Here is a 19,995-nt window from a genome sequence, read left to right on the forward strand (position 1 = left end):
CCAAAATTCAAAGAGGTTGTCCCAGCTTAAGGTCCTTTTAGACTTAAAGATTTGTCAGCCATGGAGGCCGCAAATGAGTGCCTATCAGCTAGATGGGTGCTCGTATGCAGTGCCTTTACACGGCAGGACAAGTCAAGTGGCCCCTCTCTGGCTGCCACCAACCCGTTTAGAGTGAGGATTCCCCTCATTATGATGGCAAATCCCTGCTCCTTTACAGTAAGTATTGGTGCAGGATGTACCACTACTTACTGCTAGTCCAAAGGAGGAAAGTGGTGATGTTATTGCATTACCACTTAAATCTTTACACTCTGTGAGCTGGGTCCTCTGCTCCTGACCCACGGAGTGTAAAAACAATTAAAGGGAGTATATCACCTAAAAAAAGAAATTTCTGATTATAATCAGATACAAAAATTTGCTCTTTTATTTTAATCTGTTTCTATTTAATGACTGTATTTTTTATTTTATTTTACTTTTTGTACTTTTGTAGGACCAGCCATCTTGCCTGGGCTGTTCTTAACAGCATTTAGGGACATACATTACAGCTAGGCTCATGGACATAGACAACAGTAGACAGAGTCTGTCTCCTTGAGATAAATGTGAAACATTACTGAGTGCGCTCTGTGACATGTGAGGTCATTCTACAGGGAGCTGCTATTGTCTCCTCTATCTACTTGTGTCACATGTCGCTGCAATGATGTACAGATCACTTTACAGCAGTCTCACTACAGACAAATCAGGAAGTCTCAGCTTAGTTATATTCTCAGTGGTGAGAATGAGGATTACTTTATAATATAAATAGAAAAATAGAAGATTTCGGAAAATCAAACGAAAATTCCTAAAAAATATGTTTAACATAAAAACATAATTTAAACAATGGGGGAGATATATTAACTGGCTCAGTTGCCCCTAGCAACCTATCAGATTCCACTTTTCTTTCCTCACGGATTGTTCGGAAAATGAAAGATAGAATCTGGTTGCTAGGGGCAACTGAGCCAATTCTACATTTTGCAGCCCAGTTCCATTATTGTGAATGTAGGTGAATTGTAATACCACAAACAACCTGAGGACAGGGGTGATTCTGTTTTTACAAGAAAGTAGCTGTGCTTTTTCTAATCCTGAATTACCCCTTTAAAGAGTTAAATGGGTTGTCTAGGAAAAAGTTAAATGTGGCCAAAATAAAGAAAGAGACTGTAAATGTTATTCTGTCATGTGAATTTTTGTTCTCATTCTTTGCAGAACTCAGTTGGAGAAGACAGCCAAAATGGTACGTCCTATATACCTTTACATATGCTTTAGTATGTGCCCAAAAAATACAATTCTAAGTTGTGCCAAACCAGCCAAATAAAATTGCCAGCTGGTGTTTGCTATGTGAGGGATCCAGCATTGCCTTTATTTTATGTTTCTATGGCTGTGCAGAAAACTGGAATTATCAGCACAGATGTGAACTGTACCTTAAAGGAGAAGTCTGAAGGGGGGGCAAAAAATCATTATGGCAGGGGGTGGGGGTAAATTTGCAATATGCTCACCTGTCCCCGAGATGCATCACTGGGCTCCCGTATCCCGCCGGATGTCATCTTCTCCCAGTTTCCGGGTACGTCAACACCCAGGTTGAATGTCACAAGCGGGTTGAATTAAGCCCACTCAGCCAACCAGTAACTTAATCCGTGTCCCGTCACAGTCACTGACTGGCTGAGCGGGACATCCATAAACGGGGGAGTAATGTAGCTAGAGGGGAGCTAACCCGACTGGGGTCCAGAAGTGGAACTTAGCGCTCCTCGGACAGCGGGACAGTTAAATATAACTTCTTTTTTTATCTTTCCCCACCCCCAGCCCTGAAATTATTTTTTCCCCACACCGGACTTCTCCTTTAAAGATATTGGGGGAGATTTATCAAACATGGTGTAAAGTAAAACTGGCTCAGTTGCCCCTAGCAACCAATCAGATTCCACCTTTCATTTTCCAAAGAATCTGTGAGGAATGAAAGGTGGAATCTGATTGGTTGCTAGGGGGAACTGAGCCAGTTTCACTTTACATCAAGTTTGATAAATTTCCCCCATTATTGTTATCCTTTAAATAATTACATAAGAAAGTTATACACAGTCATATAGTAATATATAACAATATCAGCCACAGTGCTCATATAATTTAAGCAACTAGCATGAGCATCAGCATGAGCCATTGCATCACCCATAAAATATTCAGCCTGCTGTTGCTCAACTACAGCTGCATTTAAATTGCCGACCGGCCTCAGCATCGCAATGATGCTGATCCCAAATCTGCATTCCATAGCTCTGGGTTGCAGCAGCCCAGAGCAATACAGCACTGATCTAATGGATCAGTACTGTATAATGTATACTGCACTGATCTCTATGAGAGTTGTACTAAGGGGGACTTCAAATTAATATAAAAATCCCCTCCCCTAATAAAAGTTTGAATCACCCCCCTTTTGCCATTTTATAAATAAAAATAAATAAATAATTAAATAAAAAAAACATATTTGGTATCGTTGCGTGTGTGCAAAATTGTGCATTTTGGTCACATGAAATCCGGAAAAATTGTAATAAAAAGTGATTGAAAAGTCGAATATATAGGCAAGCAAGGTACCAATAGAAAGCACAGATCATGGATCACAGATCAATTTCACTGCCCAAATAATTTTTTTGCTGGTTTCGGAGCATATTTTATGGAATAATGGAAGTTTGTCATTGCAAAGTACAATTAGTGGCGGAAATAATAATGAGGGTCTGTAGGTGATAAAAATGCGAGCGCTATAGTCTTTTAACAAGAAGGAGGAAAAAACAATGGGGTTAAAGTCTTCATGGTACAAGTTAGCAAAGCTCCTGCTATCAGATCACTTTGATTTAATTGTATTTTATCCCACATTATATATTAGCATGATTGCTTTAGTGGAGATCATTGTCACAATAAGCGATGCAAATTACTTCTTCACCTTGGAGTCGGCCATGTCCTAGAAATCTAGAGCAGGTCTGGTGGCCCGGTGACCTATTGTCATGTAATTGTCCCATGGAGCCCATAACCTGATTGCCATTGTCTCAGATGCAGATTGCCTGACTTGTTTGTTTCTGCAGGAGCGGAAGAGATGGGAGAAGATGTCGCCAGTGTAATAATTAAAGAAAGCAAAGGTAATACCGATACACCAGACAACAAATCTGTCAGACACCAAGTCACGGAGCATTCTGATAAGAAGAGAAAGGTTATCACAGAGACTACAGAGATCTATACCCACCACCTACACCAGGAATCAGGAGAGGAGGGTACCATGTATGGGATACGTATATTGGAAGAATAACTCATCCTCATATACACAAGGCAATATTTACTGGTTTACATCTTTCCTTTGTGTACAATAAGAATGGGCAGTATTTAGCAGGTAGAGAACCATAGGTCAGGTCATGGCTTGGGTGGTCATCTCAGGGTACGTCTTACTACAGCTGTACTGATAGATTATCTGTGTTCATAATATGCTTTGTCTTGTAATATATATATAGATATCAAGAGGCCAATGCATCATGGAGACATAGCTGTACGACTGAGCCGCAGTGCCCTGTCCTGTCCGGGCCAAGCCTGCTTCTGGCCAAAAGCCAGTTCTGGACTGGTCCTTGTTCCCTACACATTGTCCAAGGATTACTGTAAGCTATCTAATAATAAATTATGTAAATCACTGGGGATGTTAATGCTCACCGTCCATATGTACCAGTCCAGTATATGGGTATTGGATAGATAGATAGATAGATAGATAGATAGATAGATAGATAGATAGATAGATAGATAGGAGATAGATAGGAGATAGATAGATAGATAGATAGATAGATAGGAGATAGATAGGAGATAGATAGATAGATAGATAGATAGATAGATAGATAGATAGGAGATAGACAGATAGATAGATAGATAGATAGATAGATAGATAGATAGATAGATAGATAGGAGATAGATAGATAGATAGATATGAGATAGATAGATAGATAGATAGATAGATAGATAGATAGATAGATAGATAGATAGATACTCAGGGCCGGATTAAGGTTGGTGGAGGCCCCGGGCGACAATTTTGTTTGAGGCCTCTTATTCACCCCCCCCCCCCCAAAAAAAAAAAAAAAAAAAAAATATACAGCCATCCATACAAATGGCTGCCTTACTGTAGGAGATGTATAATGTTAATGAACATTAAACACGGCTGTGACACCGAGCTCTTCATGAATTGTAGTGAAAATGTTTGTAGATGTTTCATTTCCTTTAAATTCAGTGTTGAAAACTGTCAGTTTTCATTTAATTTCATGCGGGCCCCTCTCTGTGTATTATCAGTGTGATGCGGGGCCCCTCTGTGTATTATCAGTGTGATGCGGGGTCCCCCCTCTCTGTGTATTATCAGTGTGATGCGGGGTCCGTCTCTGTCTATTATCAGTGTGATGCGGGGTCCCCCCTCTCTGTGTATTATCAGTGTGATGCGGGGTCCCTCTCTTTGTATTGTCAGTGTGATGCGGGGTCCCCCCTCTCTGTGTATTATCAGTGTGATGCGGGGTCCCCCCTCTCTGTGTATTATCAGTGTGATGCGGGGTCCCCCCTCTCTTTGTATTATCAGTGTGATGCGGGGTCCCCCCTCTCTGTGTATTATCAGTGTGATGCGGGGTCCCCCCTCTCTGTGTATTATCAGTGTGATGCGGGGTCCCCCCTCTCTGTGTATTATCAGTGTGATGCGGGGTCCCCCCCTCTCTGTGTACGCAGTGTGAGATCAGTGGTCCAAAGTCAATTTTATTTTTAAATCATAATTTTGTGTTTTTACTTTGATGCCCATTTTTATGCCAACCGTGTGATCCTTTTGGCCATATTTACCACCAATCCCCTCAGGGCTCCTCACTTACAAGCAGGTAATGAATATTATACATTTTCTGTAAGAATAATAGCTAAAACAGGAGAAATAAAAATCCTCTGAGTAAGAAACTGCTGAATAAGAAACAAACTCCAGCCTGGTTAATCTAGATCAGGGGTGGGGAACCTTTTCCATGTCGAGGGCCGGTCGGGCATTAATAAAATCATTCGAGGGCCGCATACCGCGCGCGGCAGTTAGTAGCGGGGGTTTGCAGCACCCAGGACAAGGCATAGTATTGTTCCCCTAGTGCCCCTGCTATTGTAGTTAACCCCCAGTGATGCCCCTTGTAGTCTAGTTAACCCCCAAGTCATGTCCCTGGTAGCCTAGTTAACCCCCATCAGGCATGTCCCTGGTAGCCTAGTTATTCCCCCCCATCAGTCATGTCTCTGGTAGCCTAGTTGTCCCCCCCATCAGTCATGTCCCTGGTAGCCTAGTTGTCCCCCCCCCATCAGTCATGTCCCTGGTAGCCTAGTTATTCCCCCCCCCCATCAGTCATGTCCCTGGTAGCCTAGTTATTCCCCCCCCATCAGTCATGTCTCTGGTAGCCTAGTTGTCTCCCCCATCAGTCATGTCCCTGGTGGCCTAGTTATCCCCCCATCAGTCATGTCCCTGGTAGCCTAGTTGTCCCCCCCCATCAGTCATGTCCCTGGTAGCCTAGTTGTCCCCCCCCATCAGTCATGTCTCTGGTAGCCTAGTTGTCCCCCCCATCAGTCATGTCCCTGGTGGCCTAGTTGTCCCCCCCCCCATCAGGCATGTCCCTGGTAGCCTAGTTATTCCCCCCCCCCCATCAGGCATGTCCCTGGTAGCCTAGTTAACCCCCATCAGGCATGTCCCTGGTAGCCTAGTAGTCCCCCCCCCATCAGTTATGTCCCTGGTAGCCTAGTTATTCCCCCCCCCCATCAGTCATGTCTCTGGTAGCCTAGTTATTCCCCCCCATCAGTCATGTCTCTGGTAGCCTAGTTATTCCCCCCCCCCATCAGTCATGTCCCTGGTAGCCTAGTTGTCCCCCCCATCAGGCATGTCCCTGGTAGCCTAGTTATTCCCCCCCCCCCCCCGTCAGGCATGTCCCTGGTAGCCTAGTTGTCCCCCCCCCATCAGTCATATCCCTGGTAGCCTAGTTGTCCCCCCCCCCCATCAGTCATGTCCCTGGTAGCCTAGTTGTCCCCCCCACCAGTCATGTCCCTGGTAGCCTAGTTGTCCCCCCCCCCCCCCATCAATCATGTCCCTAGGATCCTAGTTAACCCCCAAATAAAAAAATAAACATCCCACTCACCTTACCTCCGCTCCCACGCAGTCCAGGTCCTCTTCTCTCCCAGGTCCTCTGTGCCGGTCTTCTCCTGCAGGCGGCGCGCGATGAAATGACGTCATCGCGCGCGGCCCGCAAGAGACTAAAGACACGCGCCGCTCTGCTGGGGAAGAAGCCGGCACAGACAGCGGACACCGGAGGATGCTGTGTATGCCGGCTTCTTCCTCCTCCAGAGCGGCGCGCATCACAGGGGAGCTGCGGGCCGCGGGCCGCATCGGGAGGTCTCAGGGGCCGGATGCGGCCCGCGGGCCGGAGGTTCCCCACCCCTGATCTAGATGGCTATATAACAGCAACATGGCAGACATTATTTGGTAATGGGGACAGAGGCTATTCGTCCAGCAGTAGAGCAATACTGTGCACTGTGCCACTGAGGGGGTATTGGGTCTCACCACAAAATGTGGACAATGTTGTGGAAACTGGAGGGGGGGAGGGGGGGTGATGGCATTAAGGGGGCAATGTGGAGAGTAGCAGAGCTGTATGTGTGTGAGCATTAATAAAAGATATGTATGTGTAACAGGCTGGTGTGTTTGTGTGTACACATTAAAGGGCTGGTTACCTGCTCATACAGATACGAGCTCCTCTCCATATACATCCCCTCCGACAGCTTGCAGAGTCTGGCTTCTCCCTCATCACATGGGCCTGACATCTCTGCAGGTCCTTTAGCTCACACTGAGCAGGGTATCCTGTCCTGAAGCTGCCCTGGTTTCCAGTCTCTCAGCCATATCACAGTCCTCACAGGGAAAGCAGGAGTAATAGGACACACAGGCTGCTGCAGCCATGGTTAGCAGCAAACAGTGAGGATACACAACACTCTGTGTGAGGTTGTGTATCCTCTACTGTTTGCTTTTTTTTCACAAACCCTACTTCCATGTTTGGGCTGGTTGAGGCCCCGTAGTGGTGGAGGCCCCTGGGCACGTGCCCCTGGTGCCCTCCCTTTAATCCGGCCCTGTAGATACTGTAGATAGAAAGATAGATAGATAGATAGATAGATAGATAGATAGATAGATAGATAGATAGGAGATAGATAGATAGATAGATAGATAAATAGATATATGTAGAAAGTCCGCAGCACACAAGGTTGTCGTGCAAAATAAACTGTGTTTTATTCAATTCATAGGTGCAGCAATCCAGACACTTTCTACATATATCTAAAATCGGTCTGAAGTCAGGACCCTGACCGCTGGCACCTACAATTTACCCTGCTGTGCTGCTCATTTTCTCTTTAATAGATAAATAGATAGATAGATAGATAGATAAATAGATAGATAGATGATAGATAGAAGATAGATAGATAGATAGATAGATAGATAGATAGATAGATGATAGATAGAAGATAGATAGATAGATAGATAGATAGATAGATAGATAGATAGATAGGAGATAGATAGATAAATAGATAGATAGATAGATAGATAGATAGATAGATAGATAGACAGACAGATAGGAGATAGATAGGAGATAGATAGATAGATAGATAGATAGATAGATAGATAGATAGATAGATAAATAGATAGATAGATGATAGATAGAAGATAGATAGATAGATAGATAGATAGATAGATAGATAGATAGGAGATAGATAGATAAATAGATAGATAGATAGATAGATAGATAGATAGATAGATAGATAGATAGACAGACAGATAGGAGATAGATAGGAGATAGATAGATAGATAGATAGATAGATAGATAGATAGATAGATAGATAGATGTGACATGGACACTTAAAACTCTGACTTCTTCTGTCTCCCTTTTAGCCTCCGCTGACTCTGAGGTCATCCATTCAGCCATTCAAGAATACACCATTTTGACTTGTATTCGTTTTGTGGAAAGGAAATCAGAGACAGATTATATCCAGATCCATTCAGTCGATGGGTATGTGTTATATTTGGATCTGTAGACTTCTGGGTCAGCAGAGCATGCACCTCCAATTTGACATTTTTTACAAATTTTTATATCGGGATCTCATTATATACTGAGAAAATGAGTATTTGACATGCTGACGATTTTGCACGTTTTCCAAGCTTCAAAGTATGGAGAGGTTTTATCGAATTTTTATGGTAGGTACTCCACCTGTGAGAGACAAAATCTAGAGAAAAAAAAATTCCAGAAAATCACATTGTATGAGCTGTAAACAATTATTTAGCATTTTATTGCATGAAATAAATATTTGATACAATAGAAAAACAGAATTTAAAGGGAATCTGTCAGCTCCCAGGCCCTACCTCAGGTACTGACAGTGTGCTGTAGCTGGCAGCCCCTTAGTGAGCATGGTGCCTTTTGGTAATTTTCCGTGCACTATGTACAATCTCACGTCTCCTACTGTAATGAAGAGTCAAAGATGAGTTGTTTGTGCCACACTTTGGCACACCTCACCGCTCCTTCCTCTTCTTCATGAATAATCAATGCTGCCCAGCCTCCTGCTCGCTTAGCTGTCAGCCAGTGTCTCTGATTGCAGATCAGTCCTCTGTAGGCAGTTTATGTCTAAAAGAAACACTCAGATGTTGTTGAATCTCTTAGCCCCAATGTGTTGGAGCTGTGATCTAAGGCTAACTCACCTACCTAGAGACAACCAGCAGTTCAGTCTTTGGTTTAAATCCCCTGATGGAAATGAAATATAGGTCTGTATTTTTTTTCTCATTATTGTTCACACACAGTATTTTTGCTCAGTATTCTGGTCAGTATTTTGCAACCAAAACCAAGAGTGGATTGAAAACACAGAAAGGCTATGTTAACACACTGTTGAAATTGAGTGGATGGCCGCCATTTATTAGCAAATAACAGCCATTATTATTTTAAAACAACAGACTTTTTTTTTTTTTTTTAAATAAACAATTATTTACCATTGAATGGTGGCCATCCACTCAATTTCAACAGTGTGTGAAAATAGCCTTTCTGTGTCTTCAATCCACTCCTGGTTTTAGTTTTGGGGCAAAACTTTGGTGTAAAATATTGTTCCAAAGTGAGACAATGGATAGTTATACCGTAGTGCCTAAAGAAACAGCAAAGCTATGAAGCAGCAGGAGCCGCTGGCCCATTCTTAGACCATAAAGCTTTAAAGGTTTAGCGAATCTGCTCCTGTGTAGTTGTGTGTATGTAGACATTACAGAATGATGGCTGTCTTGGAGTGCACTCTATTCTCTATTTTCTCTCCTTTTACTTTGCATTAGAGATTTATGAGTGATGGGTTTGGGTATGCTTTATATGGGAGCCTTTGATCAAATGGTGGTGAGAATTTGGCCACAGGTTTCCCGAAGGTTCGGGGTTATTATTAGAAACAATGAGATGTGCTTATAGCTGCTTATAGGGTACTTGTGGTCATAGATCAGCTGACTAACTAAAAATGTATAGCTTTCTCCATATTCCACCAAATGATGTTTGTGTTGAGTATATATAAGTTGTGGGTAGACCTTAGCACTTTTAGGTTTCTCTTCTTCTTTTTCTAGATGTCTGTCTTCTTCCCCATTCTCTTTAGATTTCTTTCTATCTATAGATAGGCCACTGACGTTACCGGTGCTCCCTCAGATGCTGGTCCTATCTGGGCAGGATTGGAGGCCCCCAGGATCTCTCTTTACTCAACCCTGGCTGCGTATCAAAAGGAGTCGTACAACATGAACTCAATCACGTCCTGGGATTTGTCCATGAACATACGAGAAGTGACCGTGACAATTATGTGGATATCTACTGGGCGAATATACCTGATGGTAACTCGGTGATCTATACCCATTACATGTATATTTTTGCTGGGAATGATTACGGTACAGAACCTTTATACTCAAGGCCAACCCTTCCATTTAATAGGGTGGACTGTTCCCCCACAAATCAAAGGTCACACGAGACTCCCGCAAGGCCAGGTTGGTTGGTCAGTAAAAATGTTTAGGATCAATACAAGACATTTAAACATATAGATATATATATATATATATATATACTGTATATATATATATATATATATATATATATTAGCAAAAAAGGGAGTGCAGCTTTGGGGTATAATACGGGATGTAACTCAGGATCAATTTGAGGAAAGCAACATGTATAAAAAATTACTAAAGGGGATATTCTGTTGAATTTTTTTTTTAAATCAACTGGTGTCAGAAATTTATACAGATTTGTAAATTATTTCTGTTTTACCATCTCCAGTCTTTCAGTACATATCAGCTGCTGTGTGTCCTGCAGGAAGTGGTGTATTCTTTCTAGTCTGACACAGTGCTCTCTGCTGCCATCTCTGTCCATGTCCAAAACAGAAAGGGTTTTCTATGGAGATTTGCTTTGGGCAGTTTTGGTCACAAACAGAGGTGGCAGCAGAGAGCACTGTGTCAGACTAGAAAGAATACACCACCTACTGCAGAACATACAGCAGCTGATAAGTACTGGACTTGGACAACTCCGGCAAAACTTTATAATGTGTAAATATATATTTATATAATATATATATTTATATACCGGTTTGCCGCCCTTCGTTATCCCTCCAAACAGACAATCTGGCAAGAATCAGGCATTTTGCCCATCTTTGGCTGATCACTGTCACTTTTACACGGGCCAATTATTGTCTGAAGAAGCATTTCTTGCAAAGATAATTGGCCCATGCAAAAGGCCTTTAATGTTCCTTAGTTAGGCCAACCCCCCCTCTACTATGTCACCAGATGACTCACAGCTTGCTCAGCTCAGACTGGCTAAGCAAGCTTCAAGCCATCTCATCCAATGAATGAGGAGGTGGGAGTTTTGAATGGCCAAATCAGGAAGCACAGAAGACGGCGATCGGCGTGAACCAGAATTTCGAGCGGCCAAAGACTCTACAGTGAGGGTATATATGAAAATTATGTTTGAGGGCTTTTTTGTGCTGGAGTTGTCCTTTAAAGTGACTCTGTACCCACAATCTGTCCCCCCCCCAAACCACTTGTACCGTCAGATAGCTGCTTTTAATCCCAGATCTGTCCTGGGGTCCGTTCGGCAGGTGATGCAGTTATTGTCCTAAAAAAACAACTTTTAAACTTACAGCCGTGTCAAACTGACGTGGCCTAGAGTGTCCGTGCATTAGGCTGGCACAACCTCTCTATCCCTCCTCCCCACCCTCCTCATGATTAGGAATGCTCCAGCAGATTGTCTACTATTCATCAGCTGTGTGAATACTGCACATGGGCTGGATCGTTAAGCACCTGTGCAATGTTCACTGTAGAGGAATAGGAAAAATCCAGTGGCATTCCTAATGATGAAAAGGGTGGGGAGGAGGGACAGAGGGGTGGTGCAAGGTTAGGGCACGGATACCCTAGGCCACGGCAGTATGACACAGGGCTGCAAGTTTAAAAGTTTTTTTTTAGGACAATAACTACATCACCTGCCAAACGGAGCCCAGGACAGATCTTGGATTAAAAGCAGCTATCCGAAGATACAAGTGGTTTGGGGGGGACAGATTGTGGGTACAGAGTCACTTTAAGAATTTTAAATACAAGTAATTTACAAATTTATATGACTATTTGTGTAACAGTTGATCTGAAACATTTTTTGTCACTGGAGAACCCTTTAATTTTTAGATTATAATTACCTTTTAAATCTATGTACCCACAGTCTACAAGAGCAACTTTGAGAAGTCTGACCCAGAAACCAATAACCTGGCCGTACAGTATGATTACCAGTCCGTGATGCACTATGGGAGGTAAGTGAACTTTATATGTTCAGCTAAATCCATGAAAAAACCTGCCTTTCTGTGTGCTATGTAGTTGTACAGATTAGGGATAGTCTGAACCTGCCGAGGTTCGGGTTCATACGAACCTGAACTCTCAGCAATGATTCCCGCTGTCTACAGCTATAGGCTGTATCCCAGTTTTCCAGGCGGTCCTCCGGCTGTATCCACCCTCTCCACGGAGGTGGAAGACAGTGGGAATCATTGCCGAGAGTTCAGGTTTGTACGAACCCAAACCTCGGCAGGTTCGGACCATCCCTAGTACAGATCCAAGCTTATATTTTTCCAAAGCATTCTGGGAAATTAATTCTGCAGTCCTAGTTTAGATAACCCCCCTCTCATATATCTATATTTTGTTTCCATCTGGTTAGATACTCCTTCACCAATGTCCCTGGGCAACCCACAATAGTGCCAAAGCCTGATGCCACTGTCCCTATAGGGCAGAGATATGGACTGAGCAGCTTGGACCTTCTGAAGATCAATCGTCTGTATCAATGCGGTAAGGAAATCGATCTAAACAGGTAAAAGAAAATAGTCAGCAGCAATCACCATTTGTTAAAAACTCAGTCTTTATTTTCAAAAAACAAGTTACATGGCAGACATGTTAAAAAGCAGGAGCGTTTCACTAATGGCCATTTTGCGCATGCGCACTTCCTCAGGCCTAGTGATACGTCAGGCCGTCAGGAAGTCAATCTATTCTATTGCTATGTAAGGGGGACATGTGTGGCCCCCTCTACACTCCACTACCTTCCCAGTAAGGATTGCTATACAAACTGTAACCTAATTTTTTCTTGCTTTTTTTTTTAATCATAGACATATGTAGTTTTCTTCTTTACGAGCTCTCAGGCACCTTTTATTCTGGATATACAGATTCTTCAGTCCTGAATACACTCAACTGCATATGGCTCATTCGTATTCCAGCAAACAAGGTATTTTATTTCCTTTTAGTTGATCTGTGCAGGACCCTAGGGGAACCTAAGTATCTAACAAAACACAGTAATCACTGAACTCAAGGAGAACAGTGAAAAAAACTCCAATGAAGTACTCAATCAAGAGTCTCCACTGATGCCCCCAAAAATTTAAATATGCAAAACAAGAGTGTCGGTTGCGAGTCTCAAAACACGGGATAGCCAGATATCTCTAGCCTGTTGCCACGGGGTGCCTCCATGATGGGGTGTGGTGTGGTGCTCTCCCCATCATGGAGGCACCCCGTGGCAACAGGCTACAGATATCTGGCTATCCCGTGTTTTGAGACTCGCCTTGGCAAGCCCTTTTCATGATCACAATACTCGAACCTTGAGTTAGACATTGACAAAAAGGGGCCACCCTGGTATTTCCCTGTTTGTGTTCCAATACTCGCAACTAAGTGGGACTTAAGGGGCTATTTATCAGGGTGGTGTGGTGCTCTCCCCATCATGGAGGCACCTTGTGGCAACAGGCTAGAGATATCTAGCTATTCCGTGTTTTGAGACTCGCAACCCAGACTCCGCGGAATCTTGCTTTGCAGAACCTAAGTATCTGCCCATCACCGATTAGGACCACCCACTTGACTACTTAGTCCAGTTTACATGAATAAATGGCAAGTTATGCTGGAACTTCTCCCACAAAATTATGGGGGAGATTTATCAAACATGGTGTAAAGTGAAACTGGCTCAGTTGCCCCTAGCAACCAATCAGATTCCACCTTTCATTTTCTAAAGAGTCTGTGAGGAATGAAAGGTGGAATCTGATTGGTTGCTAGGGGCAACTGAGCCAGTTCTACATTACACCATGTTTGATAAATCTCCTATATATCTGTCCAGCTCCTCCTCCAACATGTCTGCAAATTAGACTTTATTACAGGTTCGCTTTAAAATAGAAGAATTGATGCTGTGAAATTATGTGCAATCCTGGGAGAGTTGATAAGATGGGATTTTTCTTCCATGTTTTTAGGTCATTTTGAAGTTTCATACTTTCACCACTTCTCCATCCTGCTCCACTGACTACATGATTGTTTATGATGGAGCCAGCAAGTCATCCCCAGTTCTCCTGAATACAACATGTGGGACCGGAGAGCCCCCACCAGTCGTGTCCACCGGAAACCTGATGTTAGTGGAATTTTTGGGCAAAGAGAAGACAAGTTTCTCAGCCTCATACCAGACAGGTGACACCATAGTGGGTACAGCACAAGGTGTTGTTAGAACGGGTCTAGAGACAAAAGACAAAGCCAAGCCCTGTCTCATGAACCCGCCAACTGTCCCTGACTTTTGGAGTTATCTGCTCCTTAATAGACAATACGAACACAATAAGGCAGTGTCCACTCGCCGGGTTGGTCACCCACGGCCGTCGCAGTACAGTCAGGAATCAGTATACCAGGGAAATCAAACCAGAGTAAGCATATCTAGCCTAGGCACACACAATGAGGCTCTATAGCAGGCAACTAACCATGATGGGGGTAGTAGTCTTATGGAGACTGGAGTCCCAACCCCAGAACGTGATTGGGGCAGAGACTCCAGCCCCCAGCCACAGTACAGAGCTGACTGGCGGTGCAGTCCGCCAGTCAGTACAATCATGATCCACAACACCTGAGCCGTGGGCGGTGTGGGCACTGGCTGCGGTGAGAGAGACTAGGGATGCCTCTGATGTGTCCTTAGCAACAAGCCGGCCCGGTTGCCAAAGATGCCATTGGTGTGCTCTGGCAGTGTCAGCTCCTGACAGGTGTACTGCAGCATGCTAGGGGTGCCATTTTGGGGATCTTTGTGATATGGATGATGAAAGCTTTAACGTTTCTGTGTGCAACTTATTAAATCATTATATTTATTTTTGAAGTGGTTTGTGGAGGGACATTCACAGCTGTCAATGGAACAGTAATGTCTCCAGGATATCCCACCAAGTATTTTTCATCTACGGACTGTAAATGGTCCATTGTGGGCCCTCCTGGTTACAAGGTAAGCAGGAGATGAGCTGCCTCTGGCACACCCTTAATAAATCTGGGTCATAGTCTTTAATAATTTGATGCGTTTGTATCTTTTATTCTCCCCATAGGTGCAGCTCAGTTTCACCTCTTTTGCCCTCGAGCTTTCACGTAACTGTATCTATGATTACCTCTCCATCCTGCACGGTTCTCACATTGACTCCTCAGTGTCTACAAAGTTTTGTGGATCCAAGAAGATGCCGACGTTGGTGACTGCAGGGAACTGGGTGCTGCTGGAGTTTCACACTGATAAATCGGTGCAGAGTACGGGCTTCCAGATCAAGTACACATCGGGTAAGGGTCCTATTACACGGAGTAATTTTAACGATTAACGACTAACGATAAACGATCGCAAACGAGATTGTTTATCGCTAACCTGAAATCGTTCACCATATTACACAGAACGATAATCGTTAGTTACTATCGTTACTACGATCGTTATTGCGATGGTTACTACGATCGTTTATTCCTTCTGATTCCAGAAAAACAATGAACAATGTGCAATTACACTGAACAATTAGTGAACACATGCTGAACTTGAGCGAACGAACTTGAAAATACAGCGAATGATTAACGATAATTTTAGGTTCAGATCTTTATCAACGATCAACGACATACGAACAAATTTTCAATCGTTTAAATTCGAACGATTTAATGATTTTTCGCACGATAATCGTCTCGTGTAATAGGCCCCTAAATCTAATATTCCCTGGGGTAAAGAATAATGTGTGGCGAACTGACTGCTAAAACAATACAGTACAATTATACAGTGTCAATAATTCTCAGCTTCTCAGCACTATATACTACTAACATCCAGCACTATATACTACTAACATCCAGCACTATATACTACTAACATCCAGCACTATATACTACTAACATCCAGCACTATATACTACTAACATCTATCACTATATACTACTAACATCTAGAACTATATACTTTTAACATCCAGCACTATATACTACTAGCATCTAGCAATTTATACTACTAACATCCAGCACTATATACTACTAACATCCAGCACTATATACTACTAACATCCAGCACTATATACTACTAACATCCAGCACTATATACTACTAACATCCAGCACTATATACTACTAACATCCAGCACTATATACTACTAACATCCAGAACTATATACTTCTAACATCCAGCACTATATACTACTAACATCTAGCACTATATACTACTAACATCCAGCACTATATACTACTAACATCCAGAACTATATACTTCTAACATCCAGCACTATATACTACTAACATCTAGCACTATATACTACTAACATCCAGCACTATATACTACTAACATCTAGCACTATATACTACTAGCATCTAGCACTATATACTACTAAAATCCAGCACTATATACTTTTAACATCCAGCACTATATACTACTAACATCCGGCCTGAAATACTACTTACATCTAGCACTATATACTACTATAATCCAGCACTATATACTACTAACATCCAGCACTATATACTAACAACATCTAGCACTATATACTACTAACATCCAGCACTATATACTACTAACATCCAGCACTATATACTAACAACATCTAGCACTATATACTACTAACATCCAGCACTATATACTACTAACATCCAGCACTATATACTAATAACATCTAGCACTATATACTACTAACATCCAGCACTATATACTACTAACATCTAGCACTATATACTGCTAACATCTAGCACTATATACTACTAACATCCAGCACTATATACTACTAACATCTAGCTCCATATACTACTAACATCTAGCTCCATATACTACTAACATCTAGCTCCATATACTACTAACATCTAGCTCCATATACTACTAACATCCAGCACTATATACTAATATCTAGCACTATATACTAATATCTACCATTATATACTAATAACATCCAGCACTATATACTACTAACATCCATCATTATATACTACTAACATCCGGCACTAAATACTACTGACATCTAGCACTATATACTACTAACATCCAGCACTATATACTACTAACATCCAGCACTATATACTACTAACATCCAGCACTATATACTACTAACATCCAGAACTATATACTTCTAACATCCAGCACTATATACTACTAACATCTAGCACTATATACTACTAACATCCAGCACTATATACTACTAACATCCAGAACTATATACTTCTAACATCCAGCACTATATACTACTAACATCTAGCACTATATACTACTAACATCCAGCACTATATACTACTAACATCCAGCACTATATACTACTAACATCCAGCACTATATACTACTAACATCCAGCACTATATACTACTAACATCTAGCACTATATACTACTAACATCCAGCACTATATACTTCTAACATCTAGCACTATATACTACTAACATCCAGCACTATATACTACTAACATACAGAACTATATACTTCTAACATCCAGCACTATATACTACTAGCATCTAGCACTATATACTACTAACATCCAGCACTATATACTACTAACATCCAGAACTATATACTTTTAACATCCAGCACTATATACTACTAGCATCTAGCACTATATACTACTAAAATCCAGCACTATATACTTTTAACATCCAGCACTATATACTACTAACATCCGGCCTGAAATACTACTAACATCTAGCACTATATACTACTATAATCCAGCACTATATACTACTAACATCCAGCACTATATACTAACAACATCTAGCACTATATACTACTAACATCCAGCACTATATACTACTAACATCCAGCACTATATACTAATAACATCTAGCACTATATACTACTAACATCCAGCACTATATACTACTAACATCTAGCTCCATATACTACTAACATCTAGCTCCATATACTACTAACATCCAGCACTATATACTAATATCTACCATTATATACTAATAACATCCAGCACTATATACTACTAACATCCATCACTATATACTACTAACATCCGGCACTAAATACTACTGACATCTAGCACTATATACTACTAACATCCGGCACTAAATACTACTGACATCTAGCACTATATACTACTAACATATAGCACTATATACTACTAACATCTAGCACTATATACTAATAACATCTAGCACTATATACTACTAACATCCAGCACTATATACTACTAACATCTAGCACTATAAACTACTAACATCTAGCACTATATACTACTAACATCCAGCACTATATACTACTAACATCCAGCACTATATACTACTAACATCTAGCACTATATACTACTATAATCCAGCACTATATACTACTAACATCTAGCACTATATACTGCTAGCATCTAGCTCCATATACTACTAACATCTAGTACTATATACTGCTAACATCTAGCTCCATATACTACTAACATCTAGTACTATATACTACTAACATTCAGCACTATATATTACTTACATCTAGCACTATATACTACTACCATCTAGCTCCATATACTACTAACATCTAGCACTATATACTGCTAACATCTAGCACTATATACTAATATCTAGCATTAAATACTAATAACATCCAGCACTATCATATACTACTAACATCTAGCACTATATACTACTAACATCCAGTATCAATGATACCAGATCTCTTTATAATCTAACCCTAGGGTACATTGACATCCAGTAGTTTTATCAGGCAGATTCAATGGGAATCCATGCTGTACTTCATATTCAGATCTGACTCTGTGGCAGAAAATGTAAATGTGTGGCAGAAATCTAAGAATGTGGCTATGAAATGCAACAGTTTTTATCAATGGGAAAATCGGAGCGTACTCTTATGGAGCACAACAAAGTCAGCCTATAATATATATCTTCTTGGTGTATTTGGTTGGTAAATGGGACTAAACAGTGTTCCATAGAAGTTGTCACATGCATCCATGTGTCCAGGACATGTCCTTGGGCAGATTTTTACCTACTAGAAGTTGAAATGAACTTTTCTATTAATTGACAGCATGCAGAGATCTTGAAAATAAAATAAGTTTACTGAAAAATTGTACAGCTTTTAAATAAAATGTTATCAATTGCAGAGTGTTCAGGTTCGGACAAAACCGAGCGTAGGCAAGGTTCGCTCATCACTAGTGCCCATATTTATTGGCTGAACATTAATGAGTTGTGAATGGAGAAAGAGGCTTATCCCCCAGAAAACAAAGGGGTGAAACAGTAGACATCCAAAATGCTTGACGCTTCTTCTCACCAACATCATATGTCAGGGGAGAGTTGTTAGGCCGCCATACACATTAGAGAGTTGCTCAGTCCTGCAGGAAGCAGGGGGGTCAGCCACCTTCTCACTAAAGTGTTTTTTTTTTTTTTTAGTGGTCTGAACCAAGAAAGAAGACCTGCTCCTCTGATACTGCATGGATACTGGAAGACAACAAGTCAACTCACTATACTGTATATCAAATAAAGTCACATGAATGATTTGCCAGTGGTGTTTTTCCTCTTCCTCTTGGTGTTCCTCCTTGGTTGTAACATCACTTATGTAAGTTTTCATCTGCAGACTCCCTAATGCATACATATTTTTAAAAGTATTTTTTTTTTATTGGTAGCCATCCTATGGGAGCAACAGCTAGTACAAAACTCTGTGGTTTCTCCAAGTGACACTTGACTTGTAGCTGCACGATTCTTTGTGACAGTCCTTTTATGTGGCCCAATATTCCGCCATCTACAACGGCAAACGAGCGCCGATTAGTGAGGCCAGCACTCTCTTGCAATGCCTTTGCAAGTCACTATAATCATATTTGGTCCACATGAATGATTTATACATCATTCATGCGGCCATTTACATACATATACATTGTTATGTAACAGGCTGTAGCAATCCAAGCTAATGAATCAATGCAGTACATAGGTACTGATCTCTATAAGCAGTCATAGAGTCCCCTAGAGTCACAACAAAATGTGTAATAAAATAATTTACATTTTAGTAACTAAAACAAGTGCTAATTCTGTGACTGAGGTGGGTGGGTGGGGTTTGGAATCTTTTCCTGACCTTGTTCTCAAGAGCGCCTCCACACAGGCTCAAAAGGTCTGGTGACTGGGCAGCCAGGGTAATTTCTTTTTTCTGCTCCTTAAACCAAGATCCAGTGCACCGAGCAGTGTGAATAGGAGCATTATAATCCTGGAAGATTGAATCACCATCT

General features: G+C 41.6%; 1 protein-coding gene across 1 annotated transcript; it reads left to right on the forward strand.

The window, feature by feature from the left end:
- Positions 1-164: 164 nt before the first annotated feature.
- LOC138789524 (astacin-like metalloendopeptidase) lies at positions 165-19,260 on the forward strand. Its single transcript, XM_069968208.1, has 13 exons — positions 165-216; positions 1,237-1,264; positions 3,090-3,143; positions 3,510-3,650; positions 7,955-8,072; positions 9,723-9,901; positions 11,766-11,853; positions 12,252-12,379; positions 12,694-12,809; positions 13,813-14,023; positions 14,689-14,807; positions 14,905-15,127; positions 19,169-19,260. Exons 1-13 carry the CDS (start codon positions 190-192, stop codon positions 19,174-19,176), a joined length of 1,440 nt encoding a protein of 479 aa, XP_069824309.1. The 5' UTR covers positions 165-189; the 3' UTR covers positions 19,177-19,260.
- Positions 19,261-19,995: the final 735 nt, after the last annotated feature.

Source organism: Dendropsophus ebraccatus, chromosome 4 (assembly GCF_027789765.1).
Source record: "Dendropsophus ebraccatus isolate aDenEbr1 chromosome 4, aDenEbr1.pat, whole genome shotgun sequence".
NCBI lineage: Eukaryota > Metazoa > Chordata > Amphibia > Anura > Hylidae > Dendropsophus > Dendropsophus ebraccatus.